Below are 24,194 nucleotides of genomic sequence, written 5' to 3' on the forward strand. Positions count from 1 at the left end.
CCAACCAATGACCACTACTCCATACTAATCCCAACCAATGGTCACTACTGTGTACTCATCCCAACCAATGGTCACTACTCCATACTCATCCCAACCAATGGCCACTACTCCGTACTCATCCCAACCAATGGCCACTACTCCGTACTCATCCCAACCAATGGCCACTACTCCGTACTCATCCCAACCAATGGCCACTACTCCGTACTCATCCCAACCAATGGCCGCTACTCCGTACTCATCCCAACCAATAGCTGCTACTCCGTACTCATCCCAACCAATGGCCACTACTCCGTACTCATCCCAACCAATGGCCACTACTCCGTACTCATCCCAACCAATGGCCACTACTCCGTACTCATCCCAACCAATGGCCGCTACTCCGTACTCATCCCAACCAATAGCTGCTACTCCGTACTCATCCCAACCAATGGCCACTACTCCATACTAATCCCAACCAATGGCCACTACTCCATACTCATCCCAACCTATGGTCACTACTCCATACTAATCCCAACCAATGGCCACTACTCCATACTCATCCCAACCAATGGCCACTACTCCATACTCATCCCAACCAATGGTCATTACTCCATACTCATCCCAACCAATGGCCACTACTCCATACTCATCCCAACCAATGGCCACTACTCCATACTCATCCCAACCAATGGTCATTACTCCATACTCATCCCAACCAATGGTCATTACTCCGTACTCATCCGAACCAATGGCCACTACTCTGTACTCATCCCAACCAATGGCCACTACTCCGTACTCATCCCAACCAATGGCCACTACTCCATACTCTTACTACTTGACCTCTCCATGGCCTTTGATACTGTTGACCATCTTCTCCTCCTCAAAAAACTCCTCTCTTGGCCTCCAAGACTCTGCTCTCTCCTGGTTCTCCTCCTACCTATTGCAGCTCTCCTTCAGCATAACCTATAACTCCTCATATATATATATATATCCTCCTCTCCACTTACTCTTTCTGTAGGGGTCCTTCAAGGTTCTTTCCTTGGACCCCTTCTCTTTTCCATCTACACCTCCTCCCTTGGTCACTTGATAAACTCCCATGGCTTTAAGTACCATCTCTATGCTGATGACACACAAATCTATCTTTCTCCTCCTCACCTCACCCCTTCAGTCTCCTCCTCACCTCACCCCTTCAGTCTCCTCTCGCATTACTAACCTACTCGCATTACTCCCCCACTATAATGTACAGCGCTGAGCAAACCTTTTAGCGCTATATAAATACTGTATAATAATAGTAATAATACTAAGTGACATATCGGCATGAAAATTATGATACAATTGATGCTGCACTCCCACACTTGTACTTATATAAATAATTACATCAAAATGAGGTTTCAGTGACACCCCTAGTGAATCCTCCTGAGTGTAATTATCACAAACCCAATTCTTCATATTATTATACAATCTTATACAGTGATGTTTGATAAACCATATGAAATAAAATATAAATGTGCAAAACACATAAAAACTCAATACATAAACCCACTTGTGTTCCTAAACAGGATGAAATCACAAACTGGTACTAAACCACACGTGATAAAACACTTGGCAGAAGTGAATGCCCAAAGGTGCAGTGGAATGACAAATGGCACTATTGTGCCTGTAGAAACAACCAATAGGACAGTCAGGATAAATCATCCCTGACTATAGGACAATCTACAAGGACTATAATGAATCCTTCAACATAAATGTGTGACCACCACTCAACAAGTGCCCACATGTACCAAAGTGTAAATTGCCGTGCTCTAGTCCCCAAACTTGGGACTATACTGCTATATAAATAGCAATAAAAAAAAAAATTAAATCAAATATTGAGTGAAGTCACAAATGAAAATCCAGTGACACTCCAAGACTTCTCCAGAGCCTTCCCAATCCTCTGGAACTCTCTATCCCAATATATCTGACTATCACTTATTATGTTCCCTTTTAGGCGATCCCTGAAAACCTATCTCTTCAAGGAAGCCTATCCTGCCTTCAGCCAATAACGGAATCTTCTATTCCTCCTACCAGTCCATCCCCCACAGTTATTACCTTTTGTACCGCCAGCCCCTCCCTCCTAGATTGTAAGCTCCCAGGATCAGGGCCCTCCTAACCCTCTTGTATTGAAATGTATTGTTGCTGTATTGTCTCCCATTTTATTGTAAAGCGCTGAGCAAACTGTTGGTGCCATAAATCCTGTATAATAATAATATAAAATAATCATGATTAATATATCTTGCTCCCAAAGCTGGCCTACATGGTTCAGTTTTATCATTCAGCCAGCGGGATGACCATAAAACCTGAAGTGATTCCCCCATCCACACATTGGAGGTGGATGGGGAATCCTCCCCGCTGCACTCTTGTATTCTGACAATGGGGGGATTCCTCTGCTCTCAGAATACACAGATCAGCACTGAAGCTATTGGCTGCAGCCGCTGGGGGAGTGGCTTTTATCCGGCAGTGGCCACACATGGATGGAAATGTGAGCGATCCCTGCTGAACCAGCTGAATTTCCATGGATCTATGGTCACCTTCAGTGACTTCCTCCCCTCCCCCTCATCTCCTTCATGATGGAAGTCATGCTGAGATCATCTCCCATTGGCTGAGCAATATTCTCATTTGTCTCTCAGCTCCTTCTTGCTATTCCTCGTCCTGCCTGTTGTTTCCTTGGATTGATTTTCTGTGTAGTGACCCCGGCTTGGTCTCTTGGATGCGCTATATATCTCAGTCTGAAGTGGGGCTTTAATAAAATGGAGACCTGAATGGAGAGGTGAGGAGGATTCTGGGAATATCATTTGATGTGACTCTTTGTGTTCAGATGTAGAGTTTTCCTCCTGTGAAGTCTGGAGATCATATGACATCACATTGCCTCCACCTCCCTCCCTGATAGAAGAGAGAAAGAAGAAGAAGATTCTAGAAGTCACCAGAGAGATCACTGAGCTGCTGACAGGAGAGGTGAGCGGTGCCGGGAATTCTGGGACATTCTCCAGTAACAGACAAGGGATGTGTCTGGATGGTGACTGTATCATTGTGTGTGTCAGGTTCCTATAAGGTGTCAGGGTGTCACTGTCTATTTCTCCATGGAGGAGTGGGAGTATTTAGAAGGACACAAGGATCTCTACAAGGACGTCATGATGGACAATCAGCCGCCCCTCACATCACCGGGTAAGAGGAGACTTTATTGTAAAGGAGAGAGCAGTACGGAGGATCCACCTAGATCCCCCATCATCTGATAAACACATAGAAACAATGGATTCAGTCAGTGTGTGTGTTTCCTACAGATGGATCCAGTCATGGGAACCCACCAGAGAGATGTCCCCGTCCTCTGTATTCCCGGGATTCCACACAGGAAGGTCACACCATCCCTCACCATCATCAGGTAGATGATGACAATTATTGGTAGTTGTGATTTATACACAGCATGTTTGTTACAATGAATGTTTTATTATATCTTTCAGAGTGGAATCCTCGGGGATGATAATATTGATGTTAAAGAAGAGTATAAAGAGGAGGATGAGGAGTATGGAGTGATGGAGGAGTTTTCAGAAGGACACAAGGATATGATGGAGCCACCTAATACCAGGAACCCACCAGAGAGATGTCCCCGTCCTCTGTATTCCCGGGATTCCACACAGGAAGGTCACACCATCCCTCACCATCATCAGGTAGATGAGTGACAATTATTTGTAGTTGTGATTTATATACAGCATGTTTATTACAATGATGCATGCAGTAACGAGCCAAGACAATCGAAGATTCTGATAGTGTAGTACTTTTATTATCCACATTAGAATAGTAAACAAATAGCTGAAAATCTTACTCACATGTGTAGTGAGCAGCTGGTAGCAGGGAATTCCAAAATGGCCGCCGGCCGTCCACAGGGGCCATGCAGAGTGACATCACAGGGTATACAGCCCCTCTAACGCGTTTCGTGCCATTGCACGATTGTCTTGGTTCGTTACTTCCGAGCCCCCCCTCCGTCAAGGCTTATTGGGATGATCTGGTGGCCACATCAGGATTGGTTAGACTCCCCCCGGTGGTGAGACGACTACACGCCCTCTGATATCTGGTGTCCCTGAGGTTGTGATGTTTGCCCAGCTGATGCAGGCCAGATGACCACTCTGTGATCCAGTTCCAGTTTGCAGTAGCCGGATGACCAGGAGTTGGTTAACACTCAAATGCGCATTAAGATTGCGCTCTCTGGTTAGTGCAATCTACACTCATCTCTGCGGGAGGAATATGGTCACAGAAGTCACATACTGTGTCACCTTTTTGTCCTAAAAATTTTTTTTATGTATTATGCACCGCAAGAACACTCTTGTTGAAAGAATTATACTCACCATCATTAATATTCCTGGACTTTTTAGATAATTCTTAAGATCCTTTCTAATATTAAGTGGTGTTCACTTTACTAGTTATCACCTGCACCAAATGATTATTTGCATGCATCATTGTACGTATTAGCGCTGCATGGTTGTTTGATATATATTACTTTTGAGGCTCCTGGTATTTGCCTTTCATGCTAGCCGCTCTCTTGTTGATTATCCAGCGCTCGTATTTTTTCTGTTTCTATGTTTGTTACAATGAGTGTTTTATTATATCTTTCAGAGTGGAATCCTCGGGGATGAGAATATTGATGTTAAAGAAGAGTATAAAGAGGAGGATGAGGAGTATGGAGTGATGGAGGAGTTTTCAGAAGGACACAAGGATACGATGGAGCCACCTAATACCAGGAACCCACCAGAGAGATGTCCCCGTCCTCTGTATTCCCGGGATTCCACACAGGAAGGTCACACCATCCCTCCCCATTACAAGGTTGGTGGGATGGAGCATCCAGAGCATGGACTCATAGAGACAATGTGGGGAGTTTTTTATGTGATGTAACAATATTAAAGCTTATATCTTACAGATGATATTTTCTCTACTTTTCTTGGTTTAGGGTGAAGATCTGATGTATATAAAAGTTGAGGTGAAAGCAGAAGAAGAAGAGGCGTATGTGAGGGATGATCAGCAGTCTATGGAGGAGGATGGAATAACGGGGACATTTATAGAGGAGGACACTCCTACAGAGATCAGCACAGGTGGGTCATGAACACTAAATCCATTCCTCCACCCATACTGCTCACTGATTGGTCCAGAGTAGGGCGGGGACTGGGTGATATCAGCCTGTAATCCCCTGGTCACTTTCCTGAGCTGTGTTCCCCGTCCTGTATTCCTGGATTTCTCTCGGATAATCTTCCTTCTCTGTGCTGCAGACACAATTTATGTATCTAGACTGGATTTATGGAGGTTCTGGGGTTCAGCTGGCAGCAAAATGTTGATTTTTAGCACAGGCATTGCTAGGATTCAACCTATGTCTGTAGCCCTTAAATGTCTTCAGTAATTTCTAGCCTCTGAGCTCAGGAGAAATAAAGCTCCGGACACCGAAGTGTGCAAACTAAATCTCTGAAAGTTTAATGCATACTAGCAGTTTTTACAAATTCAGAATGACCAATGATATATTGCACTCTTATCGAGAGAGATAACAACCACAAATGACTGAAGACCACCATATAAGTCAGTTCCGTTTCTACAGAATAGAAACTGAATTCATAAAACAAAGTTGTTACAAGTGACATATAAACACGAAACTACAGGTGAAACTCGAAAAATTAGAATAAGGTGCATTCATTCATTCATTTATTTCAGTGCAGCAACTTAAAAGGTGAAACTAATATATGAGACTCATTCCATGCAAAGCAAGATAGTTCAAGCCGTGATTTGTCATCATTGGGATGATTATGGCTTTCAGCTCATGAAAACCCCAAATCCACAATCTCAGAAAATGAGAATATTCCATGCAATCAATAAAACACGGATTGTACATAGAACAATATCGGACCTCTGAAAAGTAGAAGCTGCATATGTACTCAGTACTTGGTTTGGGCCCCTTTTGCAGCAATTACTGCCTCAATGCGGCGTGGCATGGATGCTATCAGCCTGTGGTACTGCTGAGGTGTTATGGAAGACCAGGATGCTTCAATAGCGGCCTTCAGCTCTTCTGCATTGTTCGGTCTCATGTCTCTCATCTTTCTCTTGGAAATGCCCCATAGATTCTCTGTGGGGTTCAGGTCAGGCGAGTTTGCTGGCCAATCAAGCACAGTAATCCCACGGTCATTGAACCAGGTTTTGGTGCTTTTGGCAGTGTGGGCGGAGCCAAGTCCTGCTGGAAAATGAAGTGAGCATCCCCATAAAGCTCGTCTGCGGAAGGAAGCATGAAGTGCTCCAAAATCTCCTGGTAGATGGCTGCAGTGACCATGGACTTAATGAAGCACAGTGGACCAACACCAGCAGATGACATGGCTCCCCAAATCAACACAGACTGTGGAAACTTCACACTGGACTTCAAGCATCTTGCAGTGTGTGCCTCTCCATTCTTCCTCCATACTCGGGGTCCTTGGGCCTCTCCATTCTTCCTCCATACTCGGGGCCCTTGGGCCTCTCCATTCTTCCTCCATACTCGGGGTCCTTGGTTTCCAAATGACATGCAAAACTTGCTCTCATCAGAAAAGAGGACTTTGGACCACTGAGCAGCAGACCAGGTCTGTTTTTCTTTAGCCCAGGTAAGACGCTTCTGATGTTGTTTGTTGTTCAGGAGCGGCTTGACAAGAGGAATATGACATTTGAAGCCCATGTCCAGGATCCGTCTGTGTGTGGTGGCTCTTGATGCACTGACTCCAGCCTCAGTCCACTCCTTGTGAAAGTCCCTAATACTTTTGAATTGCCTTTTCCTGACAATCCTCTTCAGGCTGCGGTCATCCCTGCTGCTTGTGCACCTTTTTCTTCCACACTTTTCCCTTCCACATAACTTTCTATTAATGCTTTGATACAGCACTTTGGGAACATCCAACTTCTTCTGCAATTCCCTTTTGAGGCTTTCCCTCCTTATGGAGGGTGTCAGTGATGGTGTCAGGTCAGCATTCTTTCCCATGATTGTGATTCCTACTGAACCAGACTGAGAGACCATTTAAAGGCTCAGGAACCCTTTGCAGGTGTTATGGCTGAATGAGCTGATTAGAGTGGGACACTTTGAGCCGAGATTATTCCACCTTTTCACAATATTCTCATTTTATGAGTTTGTGGATTTGGGGTTTTCATGAGCTGTAAGCCATAATCATCACAATGATGAAAAATCACGCCTTGAACTATCTTGAACTCGGCTCAAAGTGTCCCACTCTAATCAGCTCATTCAGCCATAACACCTGCAAAGGGTTCCTGAGCCTTTATATGGTCTCTCAGTCTGGTTCAGTAGGAATCACAATCATGGGAAAGACTGCTGACCTGACACCATCACTGACACCCTCCATAAGGAGGGAAAGCCTCAAAAGGGAATTGCAGAAGAAGTTGGATGTTCCCAAAGTGCTGTATCAAAGCATTAATAGAAAGTTATGTGGAAGGGAAAAGTGTGGAAGAAAAAGGTGCACAAGCAGCAGGGATGACCACAGCCTGGAGAGGATTGTCAGGAAAAGGCCATTCAAAAGTGTTGGGGACTTTCACAAGGTCCTGCTCCGGACTTGGCACTACTTTTGAAAAATAGGCTACTGGCCTCGTGTCCTCCATGATCCTGAGTGACCACAGCCACCATGGTTTTACAATTGTCATGAGCATACACTTGAAAATCAATATTGTAATTCACTAAACCCAGAGCAGGAGAGGAAACTAATGAGGACCTCAAGGCTTGGTAGGCATTGGTGGATTCTTCATCCCACTTAATAAGGTCTGAAGCCCTCAGCCTTAGTGTGCTGCCTGACTATGTTGTCATAATGGGAGCAGTCAGGTATCCATTAGAGACAATAGTTGACTATGCCAAGGAAAGAGAGCAGTTACTTTTTAGTTTTTGGGTGGGGCAGATTCGTAATGGCTTGGATCCTGGACTGGCTCACCATTCTGGTGCCTTGTGACAGAGTGAAACCCAAGTAATCCACCAAAGTTTGACAATATTGTACCTTATGCCTTGCCACCTTGTGTCCCTCTGTACCCAGAAAATTTAACAGAGATATACTGTCCTGCCTACAAGACTCCCTGTTGAGTGAACAAAGTAACAAGTCATCCACGTACTGAAGTAACGTGGAACCATGGCGGGTGCCCAACCCTTTAAGGATTCTTGGAGGGCCATGGAATATACAGCCTGAGAATCCACATAGCCTTGGGGCAATCTGGCCCAGGTTAACTGTTTGTTGGCCAGAGTAAAACTTAACAGTAGTTTTGTCTATTTGTCAATTGGGATGGAAAAAAAATGCATTGCTTAAATCAATCACAGTATAACACTGCGTATCATGTGGAATGGAGGTAATCAATGAGGGCACATCTGGGATGATGGGTGCAATTGGAATAATGAGATTGTGAATGGCTCTGAGATCTTACACTGAACGGTAAGTACCATCAATCTCTTCACTGGATTTACCGGGGTGTTGTATGGGGAAACCATAGGTTTCAAAACACTTTCCTTGAGGAGCTTCTCTACTATTCCATCCTCTATCTACTATTCTCTACTATTCCATATACCATCAATCTTTTCTTGTGACAAAGGATACTGCTTTTGGTACACTGGACCAACTCCAGGTTTAGGTCTGGCCTTGTAAGGTGTACAGGGAATATACCCTACATGTAGCTTACTGTTGGCCCAGACTTCAGGCTTCACTTGTCTAAATCTTCCATGCCCACAAAACAGTGAGATGACTCCATGTGCACCCCTCCCTTCTCACTTATCCTGAGTGTGGCCTTGAATTTTCCCAACAGATCTCTGCCTAGCAAATTCACAGGGCATCCTGATATGATCTTGAAAGAATGTTTCACTATGGAACTTTTCCCGTGAGAATCAGAAACACACAAAGGGGGTGTCTCCCAGGTTTTGGCACATGTCCCAGTGATACCAATTGAAGGTTCACATTCTACTCTTGTTCCCTCACAATGATCCTCCCTTAAACTGGACCTGTTAGCTCCCGTGTCAATTAAGAAATCCATTTTTCTGCCATTGACCATTAGTGTAATTTGGGGAAGCTGATCATGGCTTGCAGTCATTTGGGGGAATGCCAAAAAAGGTGTAATCATAAATATACCTTCTTCATTGACTGCCATGATAACATTCATTTTACTAAGTAAATCTATTCCTAAAAGACTATCTGGGCAATCAGGGATTACAGTAAATTCATGCCAAATAATCTGTTCCTCTCCTCTTTTGTCAGGGTTCCCTTGCACAAGCAAAGGGGAGTCTTAAAAGTTGGGAGAACTGCTCCACTAATTCCCATCGAAGGTTCACATAATAAGAGTGGTTCCACATCATTTTCTTCCTTTTATAACTGAATGAGTTGAACCCGTGTCAACTACGAATGCTAATATTTTTCCTGCTACCCTTATAACCATTAAAGGTTCCTGTTCAGGAGTATGTGAGACAACTGGACATGTGAGGGAGCTATTACCTTCGGGGCAGATCTATTGTGGACCTTGGTTCTGCCAACCGATCGGGTACTTGATGAATGGATTTCTGCACTTTGTCTCCTGTGGTATGGATTTGTTCCCTCTAAGTTGTGGGCAATCCTTCTTCCAATGACCTTCCTGTCCACATATAAAACACCTGTCATCTTTGGGTCTCCCACCTCCTCTACCTTTTATATCCTCCTCTCTCTGTTCCCATTTCTACCTCTTTCTCTGGGATTGTAACTATGTTGTAATCCCTGAAAATGTGCTTTCTTGGTGGATTTGGGAACCTCAAAACATCCAGTGGCGTCTTTCTCCATCACTTGCTTTTCAAACGTACTTGCATCCATCTCTATCCAGTCTGAAATAAGCTGTCTTATTACCAGTGTAATTTCAGGTGTGAATCCTGCCATCAAGGTTTGGATATATATATATAATGCCCATTTCTGCACTAGCCATATCCATCCCAGCTTCTTCCTTCCAAACTTTCCTCAATCTTTTCCCATGCTCTGTCACCGTCTTTTGTCCCTTGCTTACAAGCAACACCAGTTGCTAACGATTTCCTACTTTTCCATATTCTCTCCATCTCTGCTGTCACCTCTTCCCATACTTTTTTCTGAGTGTCTTCTTTCAGCCATGTTTGAGTGGCTGCCAGGGTTCCAGGATGAACCAAAACATGTATGGTAGACATCTTTGTCCAGTCAAACCCCGAGTCCATGTCATATCCTACAATTCCATCAATTATTAATTTCATGTCATGTTGTGAACACTGTCTGCCTTGGGTGGCTCTCTTTAAATAATTTATGCAGGCAGTTGGATTCTTTCTGGGGTCTGGACTATTCTTTATGATGTCATTCATTCGGTCATATCCATGGGTTTAATTACGATATCATTTCCCATCACAATAAATGGGAAAGCTAAATTTTCTCCCTTTTTCACTTTTTCCTTTTACATTGCTTCTCAAAGTTTTGTCATTGGGGGCTGCAGTCCTCTTTGTAGATGTAAGTGTAATGGTTAGTGGACTCTGTGTAGTTCTGGCAATTTGCCACTCAGGACTGCCATCTGATCTGTCTCCTTCTTCTTCCTTGGGACCGCCATCTGATCTGTCTCCTTCTTCTTCCTCGGGACTGCCATCTGATCTGTCGCCTTCCTCTTCCTTGGGACTGCCATCTGATCTGTCTCCTTCCTCCCTTCCTGGAGACTGCCATCTGATCTGTCTCCTTCCTCTTCCTCGGGACCGCCATCTGATCTGTCGCCTTCCTCTTCCTCGGGACTGCCATCTGATCTGTCTCCTTCCTCTCTTCCTCGGGACCATCATCTGGTCTGTCTCCTTCTTCTCTTTCTCGGGACCATCATCTGGTCTGTCTCCTTCCTCTCTTCTGCAGGATTGTCATCTGATCTGTCTCCTTCCTCTCTTCCTCAAGACTGCCATCTGATCTGTCTCCTTCCTCCCTTCCTCGGGACTGTCATCTGATCTGTCTCCTTCCTCTCTTCCTCGGGACTGCCATCTGATCTGTGTGTAGTTCTGGTAATTTGCCACTCGGAACTGCCATCTGATCTGTCTCCTTCCTCTTCTTCGGGACTGCCATCTGATCTGTCTCCTTCCTCTCTTCCTTGGGACCGCCATCTGATCTGTCTCCTTCCTCGGGATTGTCATCTGATCTGTATCCTTCCTCTCTTCCTCGGGACTGCCATCTGATCTGTCTCCTTCCTCTCTTCCTCAGGACTACCATCTGATCTGTCTCCTTCCTCTCTTCCTTGGGACTGCCATCTGATCTGCCTCCTTCCTCTTCCTCGGGACTGCCATCTGATCTGTCTCCTTCCTCTCTTCCTCGGGACTGCCATCTGATCTGTCTCCTTCCTTTCTTCCTTGGGACTTCCATTTGATCTGTCTCCTTCCTTGGGACTGCCATCTGATCTGTCTCCTTCCTTGGGACTGCCATCTGATCTGTGTGTAGTTCTGGTAATTTGCCACTCGGGACTGCCATCTGATCTGTCTCCTTCCTTGGGATTGTCATCTGATCTGTTTCCTTCCTCTCCTCCTCGGGACTGCCATCTGATCTGTATCCTTCCTCTCTTCCTCGGGACTGCCATCTGATCTGTCTCCTTCCTCTCTTCCTCGGGACTACCATCTGATCTGTCTCCTTCCTCTCTTCCTTGGGACTGCCATCTGATATGTCTTCTTCCTCTCTTTCTTGAGACCGCCATCTGATCTGTCTCCTTCCTTGGGACTGCCATCTGATCTGTCTCCTTCCTCTTTTCCTTGGGACTGCCATCTGATCTGTGTGTAGTTCTGGTAATTTGCCACTCGGGACTGCCATCTGATCTGTCTTCTTCCTCTCTTTCTCGAGACCGCCATCTGATCTGTGTGTAGTTCTGGTAATTTGCCACTTGGGACTGCCATCTGATCTGTCTCCTTCCTCTCTTCCTCGGGGCTGCCATCTGATCTGTCTCCTTCCTCTCTTCCTCGGGACCGCCATCTGATCTGTCTCCTTCCTCTCTTCCTCGGGGCTGCCATCTGATCTGTCTCCTTCCTCTCTTCCTCAGGACCGCCATCTGATCTGTCTCCTTCCTCTCTTCCTCAGGACCGCCATCTGATCTGTCTCCTTCCTCTCTTCCTTGGGACTACCATCTGATCTGTCTCCTTCCTCTCTTCCTTGGGACTGCCATCTGATCTGTCTTCTTCCTCTCTTTCTTGAGACCGCCATCTGATCTGTCTCCTTCCTTGGGACTGCCATCTGATCTGTCTCCTTCCTCTTTTCCTTGGGACTGCCATCTGATCTGTGTGTAGTTCTGGTAATTTGCCACTCGGGACTGCCATCTGATCTGTCTTCTTCCTCTCTTTCTCGAGACCGCCATCTGATCTGTGTGTAGTTCTGGTAATTTGCCACTTGGGACTGCCATCTGATCTGTCTCCTTCCTCTTCCTCGGGGCTGCCATCTGATCTGTCTCCTTCCTCTTCCTTGGGACTGCCATCTGATCTGTCTCCTTCCTCTCTTCCTCGGGACCGCCATCTGATCTGTCTCCTTCCTCTTCCTCGGGACCGCCATCTGATCTGTCTCCTTCCTCTCTTCCTTGGACTGCCATCTGATCTTTCTCCTTCCTCTCTTCCTCCTACAGCCCCTCCCTCCCTCCTCCTCCCATACTGTACTATCTGGACTCTGTATCTCCACTGCTTGTTCTATGGGAGGCTGTAGTGGTCTATCTGAAATCCTCATCCTCTGTCTTTGGTAATGCTGGATATACTTGAGTAGAAGTTGGCGGGGCAGATGCTGGGGGTTAAAAAGTGGAGATTAAAATTCCTGGGCTCCGGAGAGTAACCAGACTCATATCTGAGCCAGTGAATACCCGCAGATTTCATGTATTTATAGTCCCAGCTCGGGCAAGTTAAAAACCAAGAAAAAGATGTCTTATCTCCTAAACACAGTCCCCTTATCATGTCCATATGAATCTTATCATTAGACCCATCTCTAGGAAAGGGACCACTGCTTTTCATATCCAGGGACCATTCTGCAATACTGTCTGTGAAAGGAACCACATAGTAATCATCCCACGGTGATACTCTGATCACATATTCTTTACACGTTAGCCTAGACAATTCCGGATTCTCTTGTCTTTCTTTCTTTTTCTCAGCAATATCACTTAACACTTTACGCGGAGGCCTTGGAATTTTTGGCAGAGATCCCTTACTTTGGATCTTTCCCATACTGGAAGAGGAAACAGCTGTTAGACAAAGCAATAAATGATTACAATATCAGTACTTATTCCCTGAAGCGGAGAGGTTGTCATGTCTGCAAAGCCTTCTCCACAGTTCAGGAGTTTAACCCCTAAAAGTACAAATCCTTGTAATAAACCTGTTCTGAAGAAACACAAATACTACATAGCAGTTCCATAACACACAGCAAATAGGCACTTCTACTTCTAAAATGGCAGAAATAGCCGAGGACTCCTGTGAATTCACAATACATCTGCCGAGGCAATTTCCCCCAGAGGCTTCCAAAACCTCTGAATTTCCTTTGAGGACCCACCTCAAGGACTCTCCGTGAGATCCAACAATCTCACATGGAAACTTTGGCTGCTGTCCCGGGGTCTTTAAAGGGGATTTGATCCGGCAAAACTAAGACAAAATAGCTCAGCTTACCTGACCAGCCTCGCCTTTAATCCCGACTTCTGACACCAGATTGCAAGGATTCAACCTATGTCTGTAGCCCTTTAAATGTCTTTGGTAATTTCTGCCCTCTGAGCTCAGGAGAAATAAAGCTCCGGACACCGAAGTGTGCAAACTAAATCTCTGAACGTTTAATGCGTGCGAGCAGGTTTTACAAATGCAGAATGACCAACGAAATATTGTAATGACCAACAAAATATTGTAATGACCAACGAAATATTGTAATGACCAACGAAATATTGTAATGACCAACGAAATATTGCAATGACCAACGATATATTTGTAACGACCAACGATATATTGTAATGACCAACGAAATATTGTAATGACCAACGAAATATTGTAATGACCAACGAAATATTGTAATGACCAACGAAATATTGTAATGACCAACGAAATATTGCAATGACCAATGAAATATTGCAATGACCAACGAAATATTGTAATGACCAACGAAATATTGCAATGACCAACGAAATATTGTAATGATCAACGATATATTGGAATGACCAATGAAATATTGCAATGACCAACGAAATATTGTAATGACCAACGAAATATTGCAATGACCAACGATATATTTGTAATGACCAACGATATATTGTAATGACCAACGAAATATTGTAATGACCAACGAAATATTGTAATGACCAACGAAATATTGCAATGACCAACGATATATTTGTAATGACCAACGATATATTGTAATGACCAACGAAATATTGTAATGACCGACGATATATTGTAATGACCAACGAAATATTGTAATGACCAACGATGTATTGTAATGACCAATGATATATTGCACTCTTATCAAGAAATATAATGACCACAAATGACTGAAGACCACCATATAAGGCAGTTCCATCTACAGAATGGGAACTGAATTCATGAAACAAACATTTGTACAAGTGACATATAAACACAAAACGAACTTGTTCACACATCTACAATGGAGGCATTAAACACAATGGATGCCAGTTTATAAGACATTTTTCCTTACAGGGGTATCTGTACCGTCCTGACATTTGGGGGATTTGTACCGTCCTGACATTTGGGGGGATTTGTACCGTCCTAACATTTGGGGGTATTTGTACCGTCCTGACATTTGGGGGATTTGTACCGTCCTGACATTTGGGGGATTTGTACCGTCCTGACATTTGGGGGATTTGTACCGTCCTGACATTTGGGAGGGATTTGTACCGTCCTGACATTTGGGGGGGTATTTGTACCATCCTGACAATTGGGGGGGTATTTGTACCATCCTGACATTTGGGAGGGATTTGTGGCGTCCTGACAATTGGGGGGATATTTGTACCGTCCTGACATTGGGGGGGATTTGTACCGTCCTGACATTTGGGGGGGATTTGTACCGTCCTGACAATTGGGGGGGATTTGTGCCGTCCTGATAATTGGGGGGATTGTGCCGTCCTGACATTGGGGGGATTTGTACCGTCCTGACATTTGGGGGGATTTGCGCTCTCCTGACATTTGGGGGGATTTGTACCGTCCTGACATTTGGGTGGTTTGTACCGTCCTGACATTTGGGTGGTTTGTACCGTCCTGACATTTGGGGGATATCTGTACCGTCCTGACATTTGGGGGGGATTTGTACCGTCCTGACATTTGGGGGATATCTGTACTAACCTGACATTTGGCAGATATCTGTACCGTCCTGACATTTGGGGGGATTTGCACTCTCCTGACATTTGGGGGGATTTGTACTATTCCTGGCATTTTAAGGGCCTCAGGAAATGATGTCGGTACATCAGGATGGGTCAGTTTTCAGTGATCGGTACCATAGTATGTAGACTCTATAACTTTCTCACAGACTATATAATATACACTGATTTGGGTTATTTTACCAAAGAAATGGAGCAGTATAGATTTTGGTCAAATGTATGAAGAAAAATTACTTATTTGCAAATTTTTATAGCAGAAACAGAAAAATGAATTTTGTTTGCAAAATTTTTATTCTTTTTTTGTTTATATCTAAAAAAACACAAGTGGTGATCAAATACCACCAAAAAGTAAGCTCAGTTTGCTTGATAAAAATGATAGAAATGTAATATGGGTACAGCATTGCATGACCGAGTAATTGTCATTCAAAGTATGAGAGTGCTGAGAGCTGAAAATTGGCCGGGGCAGGAAGGAGGGGAAAGTGATCAGTAATGAGAAAGTGATAATGAGAGAGGAGTCAATACCCCAATGATGGTGGTCTTCAGGATCAGTCCAGTCTTCATCTTGGTTGTTCTCCCCCCATCCTCACTCTCTGACCTCTGGTGGGGCTCAGCCCCGCTGTTCTTCATGACTAAATCATGGACTAAATAAGGAAGTGCAGTACTTCTTGTGTTGGGAAGATGGCGATGAGTGATAGAGGGGGTGGGGACCCTCGTCCTATAATCCCCTCATCACTGTCCCTCCTATAAAAGACAGTTCTGGTTGTTTCCTCACTCTCTGACTAAGGTCCATGAATAAAGAAATGACCTGGTAGGAGATCAGAGGAGCCATTTCCTAGTTCCCTTGAGGGTGGATTTGTAATCTCCTCAGAGACCAAGCTGCCTGATGTGGGCGGAGTCCTGGTTTGGGGGAACCAATCAGCTTCTGTCTAGTAATCCTCTTTGTCTTTGTATTTTAGTCCATGGCCGGGAGATGAGGAAAAGCTCCGAGGATTGTCTCACTTTGTCTCCAGACTGGAAAGTAGAAGATGAGGACATCACACAGTATAGTCCAGGAGAAAACCCGGCTCCCTCCAATGTCCATCTGGCACCACCCAGTGTAGATGGACCATCGGATTCCTCGTATCCTGAGGAACCTCAGACTGTGCGGGACCAGGCCGGCCTTCCAACAGGGAAGAGCTTCTCCTGTACTGAGTGCGGGAAATGTTTCCAATCTAAATCTGGTCTTAATGTGCATAAAAAAACTCACACAGGGGAGAAGCCGTATTCCTGTCCTGAGTGCGGGAAATGTTTTTTAAGGAAGTCCCATTTTTACAAACATCAGAGATCTCATACGGGGGAGAAGCCGTATTCCTGCCCTAAGTGCGGGAAATGTTTTTTGCAGAAGTCCCATCTTTACAGACATCAGAGATCTCACATGGGGGAGAAGCCGTATTCCTGTTCTGCGTGCAGGAAATGTTTTTTGCAGAACTCCGATCTTTACAGACATCAGAGATCTCACACAGGGGAGAAGCCGTATTCCTGTCCTGAGTGCGGGAAATGTTTTTCACAGAAGTCCGATCTTTACACACATCAGAGATCTCACACGGGGGAGAAGCCGTATTCCTGTCGTGAGTGCGGGAAATGTTTTTCAGACAAGTCCAATCTTTACACACATCAGAGAACTCACACGGGAGAGAAGTTATATTCCTGTCCTGATTGCAGAAAATGTTTTTCAAAGAAGTCCCATCTTTACACACATCAGAGATCTCACACGGGGGAGAAGCCATATTCCTGTCCTGAGTGCGGGAAATGTTTTGCACAAAAATCAGATCTTGTCAAACATGAAAGGTCTCACACAGGTGAGAAGCCGTATTCTTGTCCTGAGTGTGAGAAATGTTTTTCAGTGAAGTCCAGTCTTTACACACATCAAACATCTCACACGGGGGAGAAGCCGTATTCCTGTCCTGAGTGCGGGAAATGTTTTTCAGACAAGTCCAATCTTTCCAGACATCAGAGATCTCACATGGGGGAGAAGCCATATTCCTGTCCTGAGTGTGGAAAATGTTTTTCAAATAAGTCCAATCTTTCCAGACATCAGAGATTTCACACAGGAAGAAGCCATTTTCCTGTCCTGACTGAGGGAATTGTTCCTCACTGAAGTCCTGTCTTCCTGTACATCAGGGGTCCCACACAACCCTGGAGGTGTATTAGTGCCTTGAGTGTGGGAAATGTCTTCTAGATGAATGTTGCTGGACATCCCAGCTCTCATGTGGGGAAGAAGCACACCCTGATATACACCTCAGATATACTCCATGGCTGATCTTCATCATGGAAGGAAAAGATGATAAGGAGATGAGAGGCCCCCAAAGACATGGATGAAGTGCAGTAAATGTCGGGGTGCAGAGTGGTCAGTAGATCCTGGAAATGAAGGACACAACTTCAGCCCTTCTTGGGTGTCGGAGTTGCGTTTCCTGATAATGATTTAGCGGGTTACAGAGCTAGAAGCCGGGAGAGCCCAGATCTCGTTATCGGGGAACTTTACACAGACAACAAGAACTTCTGAAGTTGATGTCCTTCATTTCAAGGCTCTACAGAACAGTGGTGACCCCGAAGCGTCTCTCTGTCTTCAGTCCATCCTTCTCCCATCCCCCAACAGGAGGGAAAGAGAACTCCGCCCCAAACTAGGGGGGAACTTTCCTCTCATTATTTCCCTTTGCTTCCGTGTGGGTTTGGGTGGTTGGAGGAGTGCGGCACGAGAAGGAACACAGCTTGTTGTTCTATGTCTACATATGGGGTCTGGGTAGAGGGGATCCACCGGAAAATATTTCTACTCTTTGATTTTGTGCAAATTGTTTCTGTTTTCACTTTGAAGGGCGATATTATGTGTGGTTTGTAAAAGGGATTGGCCCAATAGATACCACCCCACTTAGAGAATAGATGAACTACTATGACCAGCATTCATTCAGCCATGTCACATGTTGGGATCTTTTCTACAATACTTTGTTATAATAATGGAACACGTTGTGTATTGTATTGTACACCAATAATAATGACTCCGCCCCCACATTCCAGACAAGGGAACTTCCTGACCAATCGGATTCCTTCTTTTACCATTTACTGATTTTTTTTCTGCAATCTTGTTAAAAGTGAAATTAGAATAAAAAATGTATTGAACAGAAAAAAATCCTGTGTGTGTGCAATGATGACAAAGCTGTGTATCCAGAAATGGCTGGTCAGTGACACTTCCATATACAGCCCAATGAAGTGACAAGGAAGCCCTAGAACCCTTTGGAGGAACCCTGGCTGAGAAAGGCTGGACTAGGCAGTCACATATCTCTGCCCCCCTTGCAGGGTTCCCAACCCTCCGTGACTTTTATTACTGACACAACATGAACATTTACTGACGGAGGACATGTTTTTCCTGACATCCTGAAAAATGACAGAACTCCTGTTAGGATGTCAGACGATGGATATTGAATCCATATAACAGGACATGTGATCACTGACAGTCCCCAGAACAAGCCATCTGCCTGGTTTACACCTAATAATTCAATCCATGGTGACCACAAATCAGCCCAACGCAGACACATGAAAACCAAGTTCTGCTCGGCATGCCATGGAGAGTAATGGGCACGGTCAGATGGGAGGCACTTAGAAGATGATGATGTCACAGACCCGCCCCCTGATCACCTACCTCTAAATGAAGAATGCAGCTGATTGGGTGAGTACACATTGCTGTGACCTCCATGCTTAGCTTCACAGTGCGGCAATTTTACCTTCACATGCCGAGTCTCACAGGTGGCACCGCCTGTCATACCATTGTGCTGAAATGTCATTGCAGCAACTCCGAATGGTCCTCAGTAGTCTGTATGGCCCCCATGTGCTTGTATTCATGCCTGACAACATCGGGGGAGGCTCCTAATAAGATATCACCAGCAAGACTCCCATCATCCATCCACTACACATCTGCATCAGAGGCTGGTCAGGAGCTCTGAGGAAAGGGATTCATCCCCGAAACGCGTCAGCCATTTGACCGCACTGACACTTGACCGCACTGACACTTGGAACACCTTGCTTGCCGTTGTGGCCATCGTCATTATGCAAATGATTTTTAGATACATGCTTCATCTGTGAGTCTGTTTTTATTTTTCACTCCTTTCAATAATCCTTGGATAATGCACAAGGTGTGTGCGCACCTGTTTATTCTCTATCTAGTGGCTGATCTCCCCGTCTGAGGAGGGCTGCACCCCTGAAGCATTTCCTTTGGTTGTCGCTGTCCTGGTTCCCTTGGCTTCCCTTTTGGCTGTGCATATCCTGAGGCGCTGGAGAGTACATACGATATCCGGTTTGGTTGCAACCTGGTGGCTTCGGATGGACCAAAACATGATATCCTAGAGGTGTTCTGTTGGATTTAGGTCAGGTAAGTGAAAGGATGATTTTCTTTATCCCCTCAGAGACCCCCGGTCTGTGGAGAGATTCCTGGTCTATCAGCAGAATTCTGGGAACACCCCTTGAACACGGAAATAACGGCAGCTAATGTTCAGAGATGTTCAAAGTTTATTAGACATTACTAAGATTATATAGGATACAGAAATAATAAGGGGGGGGGGAGAGTTCTAAAACTGTAATTTGTAAGTTTCCATCATGAGCTGACTACATGAAACATGACATATACATTTCTTGGTATAAACTGTTTTTGCTAGCTTTCTGAGAAATAGCCGGGCAAAGAAAACTTCAGGGTCATGTTATCTTTTGTTGGTACATCCTTCAGCAAACTAAAACAGTTCCATTAAACTTCTAATATATCTGCAAAAACCTAACTTAATACTTAAAATGGCGTACATCAACACAATGGAGGTTCTCTAGATCCTTTCAATCCCCTCTTAGATCATGAACATGTTCTCAATTCTTTACCTCATTCATCTTTTTGTACATAGCCAGATAACCTTCATTTGTATTTTGCGGCTTGGTAGCTCTAGCAATGCAATATAATAAGCATTTAAAACATGGATATAAAAATAAAACAGAAAACAATATCATGACTATTCTTACAGCGATACCTTTCATCCATGAAAAGACGGAACCAAATCCTGATCCTAGCCAATCAAAAGGAGTCCATCCATCTTTTCCTATAGCTCTAGCTTCTTCCATTAAACCATCTACCTGTTCCCTGTGTTGCTTTATTATTTCATAATAATCTGGAACAGTCATTGTGGTATTATATATCCAAGTACAACATTCAGAATCCTCTGTCATCTCACACAGACCTGTCAGAGCAGCACTCATGCTTTCAATAGCTAATTCTTGCATCTCCAGCTGTTCTCTAATAGCTCTGGTCTCAGTATTTAGCAACCCCATGTCCTTAGAGTTCCTCTCCAGTACATCATCAATAATGTTTGTGTCATTATTTATTTTGTTCATGAGTGTTATTCCCCATCCCGTGTAGGTAGGGAACCATGACCAAACCTTATCGCCTGTAGAGAATAGATCTACCTTTTCTTGTTTGGTTTCCCTTCTCTGTCTCAGAGTTAGTTGGTGTTTTGGGTATGTACTGGCTTTTACCTGGTGTTCCTTCTGGTCTATAGCTGCCATGATTGGCACTAATTGGGCTACATAGCACCAGCCCTGGACATTACTCGGTATCCAAGGGTAACAGATCTTACCACAACAGATATAGGTAATGTTTCCCAAGGAGATCGACAATTTTTGTATTGCAGAATGAAATTCAGGGGTGACCACAAGTGTAAAATAAAAAAGAAGTTTTCCAAACATAGTTTTCCCCACATTGTCTTGTATCCCTTCTAAACTTTCATTCAGGGCTCTACCATTTACTTGTCAGAGTTTCACAGAAGTTCCATCCCTCCTTCCAGGATCAGATATATTTAATATGGACTGAGAGCACATTCCCTTTCCCTTGTGGGAAGTATTCCCCAGTCTAAAACACCAATCAGGGAGTTGAGTGACTCCCAGAGTTGGAAAAGATATGGTGGCATTAGAAGTAATATTGGTCAAACCAATACTTACATTCCCTGTTATTAACAAAAATATTTTGACTGGAGCGGCCAGAAGAGGAATTTCCTATGTGCTCGGATGTAACTTACTACAGATCCAACATTTATCAGAACCTGACTTTTGAGCATAAGCAGATTTAAACTGCATCATCAATATTTTCCTGAAAAAGGATTGTTCTCTTCAAAACTTCTTTTTGACTTTCTTTCACTTTTGGTTATCTGGGTCTCATTTAAATCTAGTCCTTGACCACAAATACCTTTTATTAGGCCCAAGTCCTCAGGGTGATAAATACAGTTAGTTAGGATCCATACTGGCAGGAAAAAGAGCAGTCAGTGTGCCCAATAGGACCCAGAGCTTCAAAGCACCATGAGCGGCAGTAAGGAATGTCATCTTCAGGGTCTTTTTCACTGACTTCACCCTCTCTTTGAGGATTTTCCACTTGTACTTCACCTCCTTTTTCCATCTTGTGTTTCTCAGGTGTTTGGTTCACCTTCTTCACTCGACTAGCATGGATCCAGGACTGAGAATTCTCCACCAGAACAGCTCTTCTGGTAACTGCTATCACCGTAGTAGGCGGTCCAAAAGAGTAGCCTTGCTTCTTGTCTTTAGCGAGTTGGCGGACCACTTGGAAAAGGTGTGTTGGTTCCTGAAAAGATAAAGGAGAGGTGCGAGCAACATTTCAATCTGATGTAAAGCCTGAATCAATTTTCTCACATATTCTTGTTGTACCAGGTCAAGGTCCCCTCTTTCTAACATAAGTGGCTGTCTAGCCCAAGGAGTGGGGAACGGTCTTCCCATTAATATTTCAAAAGGAGATAACCCTGTAGTCTTATTAGGTGTTGTTGGTTCTGTTGACCCTTTAGACCCCTGGTCTAAGTTCTCTGTCACTCGTTCTGTCTCCTCAGGCCTGGAGAAGCATTGGTTACAAGTAATCACACATGACACCGTCTTGTCAGTAACCAAAAACTTCTAATTTATTCCACAACGAAAGCTCTCTTTTATAGTACAATATAACGTGCAAGTGAGAATACAAGCATTTACGTCAATCCTGAATAATGATGAGAAGCAAAATTTAAGGAATGTCTATAATATTACATAAAAACTTATCTGCTACATACAATAGAATCTCGCTAGATACTTTTCAAGGCTGTGAACATGATCTTTCTCAGGCATTTTAATTAGTTATAAGTAACAAACAATTATTTTCTCATGGAACAGAAATATTTGACATTTAATTGTATCATAACAGAAACAGGTGCTTGTTAATACAAAGAAATAATTGAATACTTTCACCGTCTCTACCAAGGCTAAGCTAAGATAAAAGATAGAAGAATTTTGTGAGTATAGTTCTGTAATAAATAACTGACATAGCATATTTTCATTAACTCATTCTGGTTATAATACAAAACAATTAATCAACATGTTAGTACAAAATGGAGTGGGGAAAACAAAATGACAGACCTAAAAGACATACATTTCCCTTCAATCCCCTCTTAAAATCAACTATTTCTAATTGGGTGATTTTATTACTTTAATCCACAGTTACCTTGACGTCATCAGAGGTTTGGCAACTCTCTGGCTACATACAATGGGTATGGCGATGCTAGCATCCTTGGAATCCCAGGTGGCATAAGGGCCGCCCCCATCCGTCAAATAACTGGGCTACCTTTCTTCCTCTCTTTGTGTTTCGCAACATAAACAGAATAGTCATTGGGCTTTTTATCAAATAATCGTGTGTGTTCAAGACTTATAGAGAGCATAGAGGCATTTTCAATGCCTTTACTGAGCATTTTACAGAAACAAAAAATTACACAACATACAACTAAACCTATAATTACCATGATAATAACTATAATAATGAAAAATTGCACTAATGCTTGTTTCTAACTAGTAAACCATCCAAAGTACTGGTCCCAAGGGTTATCAATGCCTGAGTTCTTCTTAAACTCTATAGACAAGTCTTCAAGTTTCTTTATGGCTAATGTGACTTTGCCATTTGGGCCTGTGTTGTTTAGGATATAAATGCAACAAATGTCTACCATGTCTATGTATTTTCATGTACCACTCTTCTCAGCTAGAATCATATCTAGGGCTATCCTGTTCTGGAGTGTCATCTGTGAAATGGCTTCTAATTGTTCAGCAGTTCCCTTTAGGGCATCCCTAGTATAATTAACAAATCTTTATTGATTTGTAATAAATATAATTTATCCATCAATGTTCTTATTTACGGTAACAATGAAAAACATAGACTCAAATCCAGTTGCTGCTTGGTTTTTGGCCTTAAATTCGTCTGGAACCCCTCTTGGTACCCCTATGGTATCTATATATACATGGCTAACAGCATGTGCAGTATGATACATATTATACAACCAGAGTAAGTGGGAGTTATGGGAACATTGTACACTTTGGCAGTAATCAATAATAAAGGTAGCAACCTCAGTATTTGATGAATTATACCACAATATGGTGTGGCCTGAGTCCTGTATTATCACCACTTCACCATGGCTAGGTGCCAACAAAATCAGTATAATCAGGAGAAAGTGGCAGAACCATGGTCCAAAATTGGGGAAGCAGTTCATCTTCTTCAGGGTCAGGGTTTTCTACCCCCGTTAGTACCCTCTTTCCTTGATTGTCCTGTTCAAGGTCAGGGCTTTCTGCCCCCGTTAGTACCTCCTTGCTTGCTTCTTGGGTCTGGTCCTGGGCCTTTCTCGACCAGCTTCGCTCTGGAAGCATGGATCCAGATGGAACTATGTTCAGTGAGAATTGCTGTTCTAGTTACTGCTACAACCGTAGTTTCTGGTCCATAGACGAAATCCTGCTGTTTCTTGTTTCTCGTCAGCTGTTTCACCACAATACGATCTCCGGCCTGGAATGGGTGGGTA

At 43.8% G+C, this 24,194-nt stretch overlaps 1 protein-coding gene across 1 annotated transcript in view; it reads left to right on the forward strand.

The window, feature by feature from the left end:
• Positions 1-24,194, forward strand: part of LOC149460604 (uncharacterized) — a 95,365-nt gene that overhangs the window by 1,558 nt on the left and 69,613 nt on the right. Inside the window, 5 exon segments of the mRNA XM_089679455.1 lie at positions 2,834-2,970; positions 3,057-3,180; positions 10,438-10,472; positions 13,105-13,252; positions 16,278-17,363. Coding sequence (XP_089535581.1) covers positions 2,834-2,970; positions 3,057-3,180; positions 10,438-10,472; positions 13,105-13,252; positions 16,278-17,363 — 1,530 coding nt within the window.

This window comes from Staurois parvus, unplaced genomic scaffold (assembly GCF_062004578.1).
Source record: "Staurois parvus isolate SC_StPar_1 unplaced genomic scaffold, SC_StPar_1.0 ptg000224l, whole genome shotgun sequence".
In the NCBI taxonomy this organism is placed as follows: Eukaryota; Metazoa; Chordata; class Amphibia; order Anura; family Ranidae; genus Staurois; species Staurois parvus.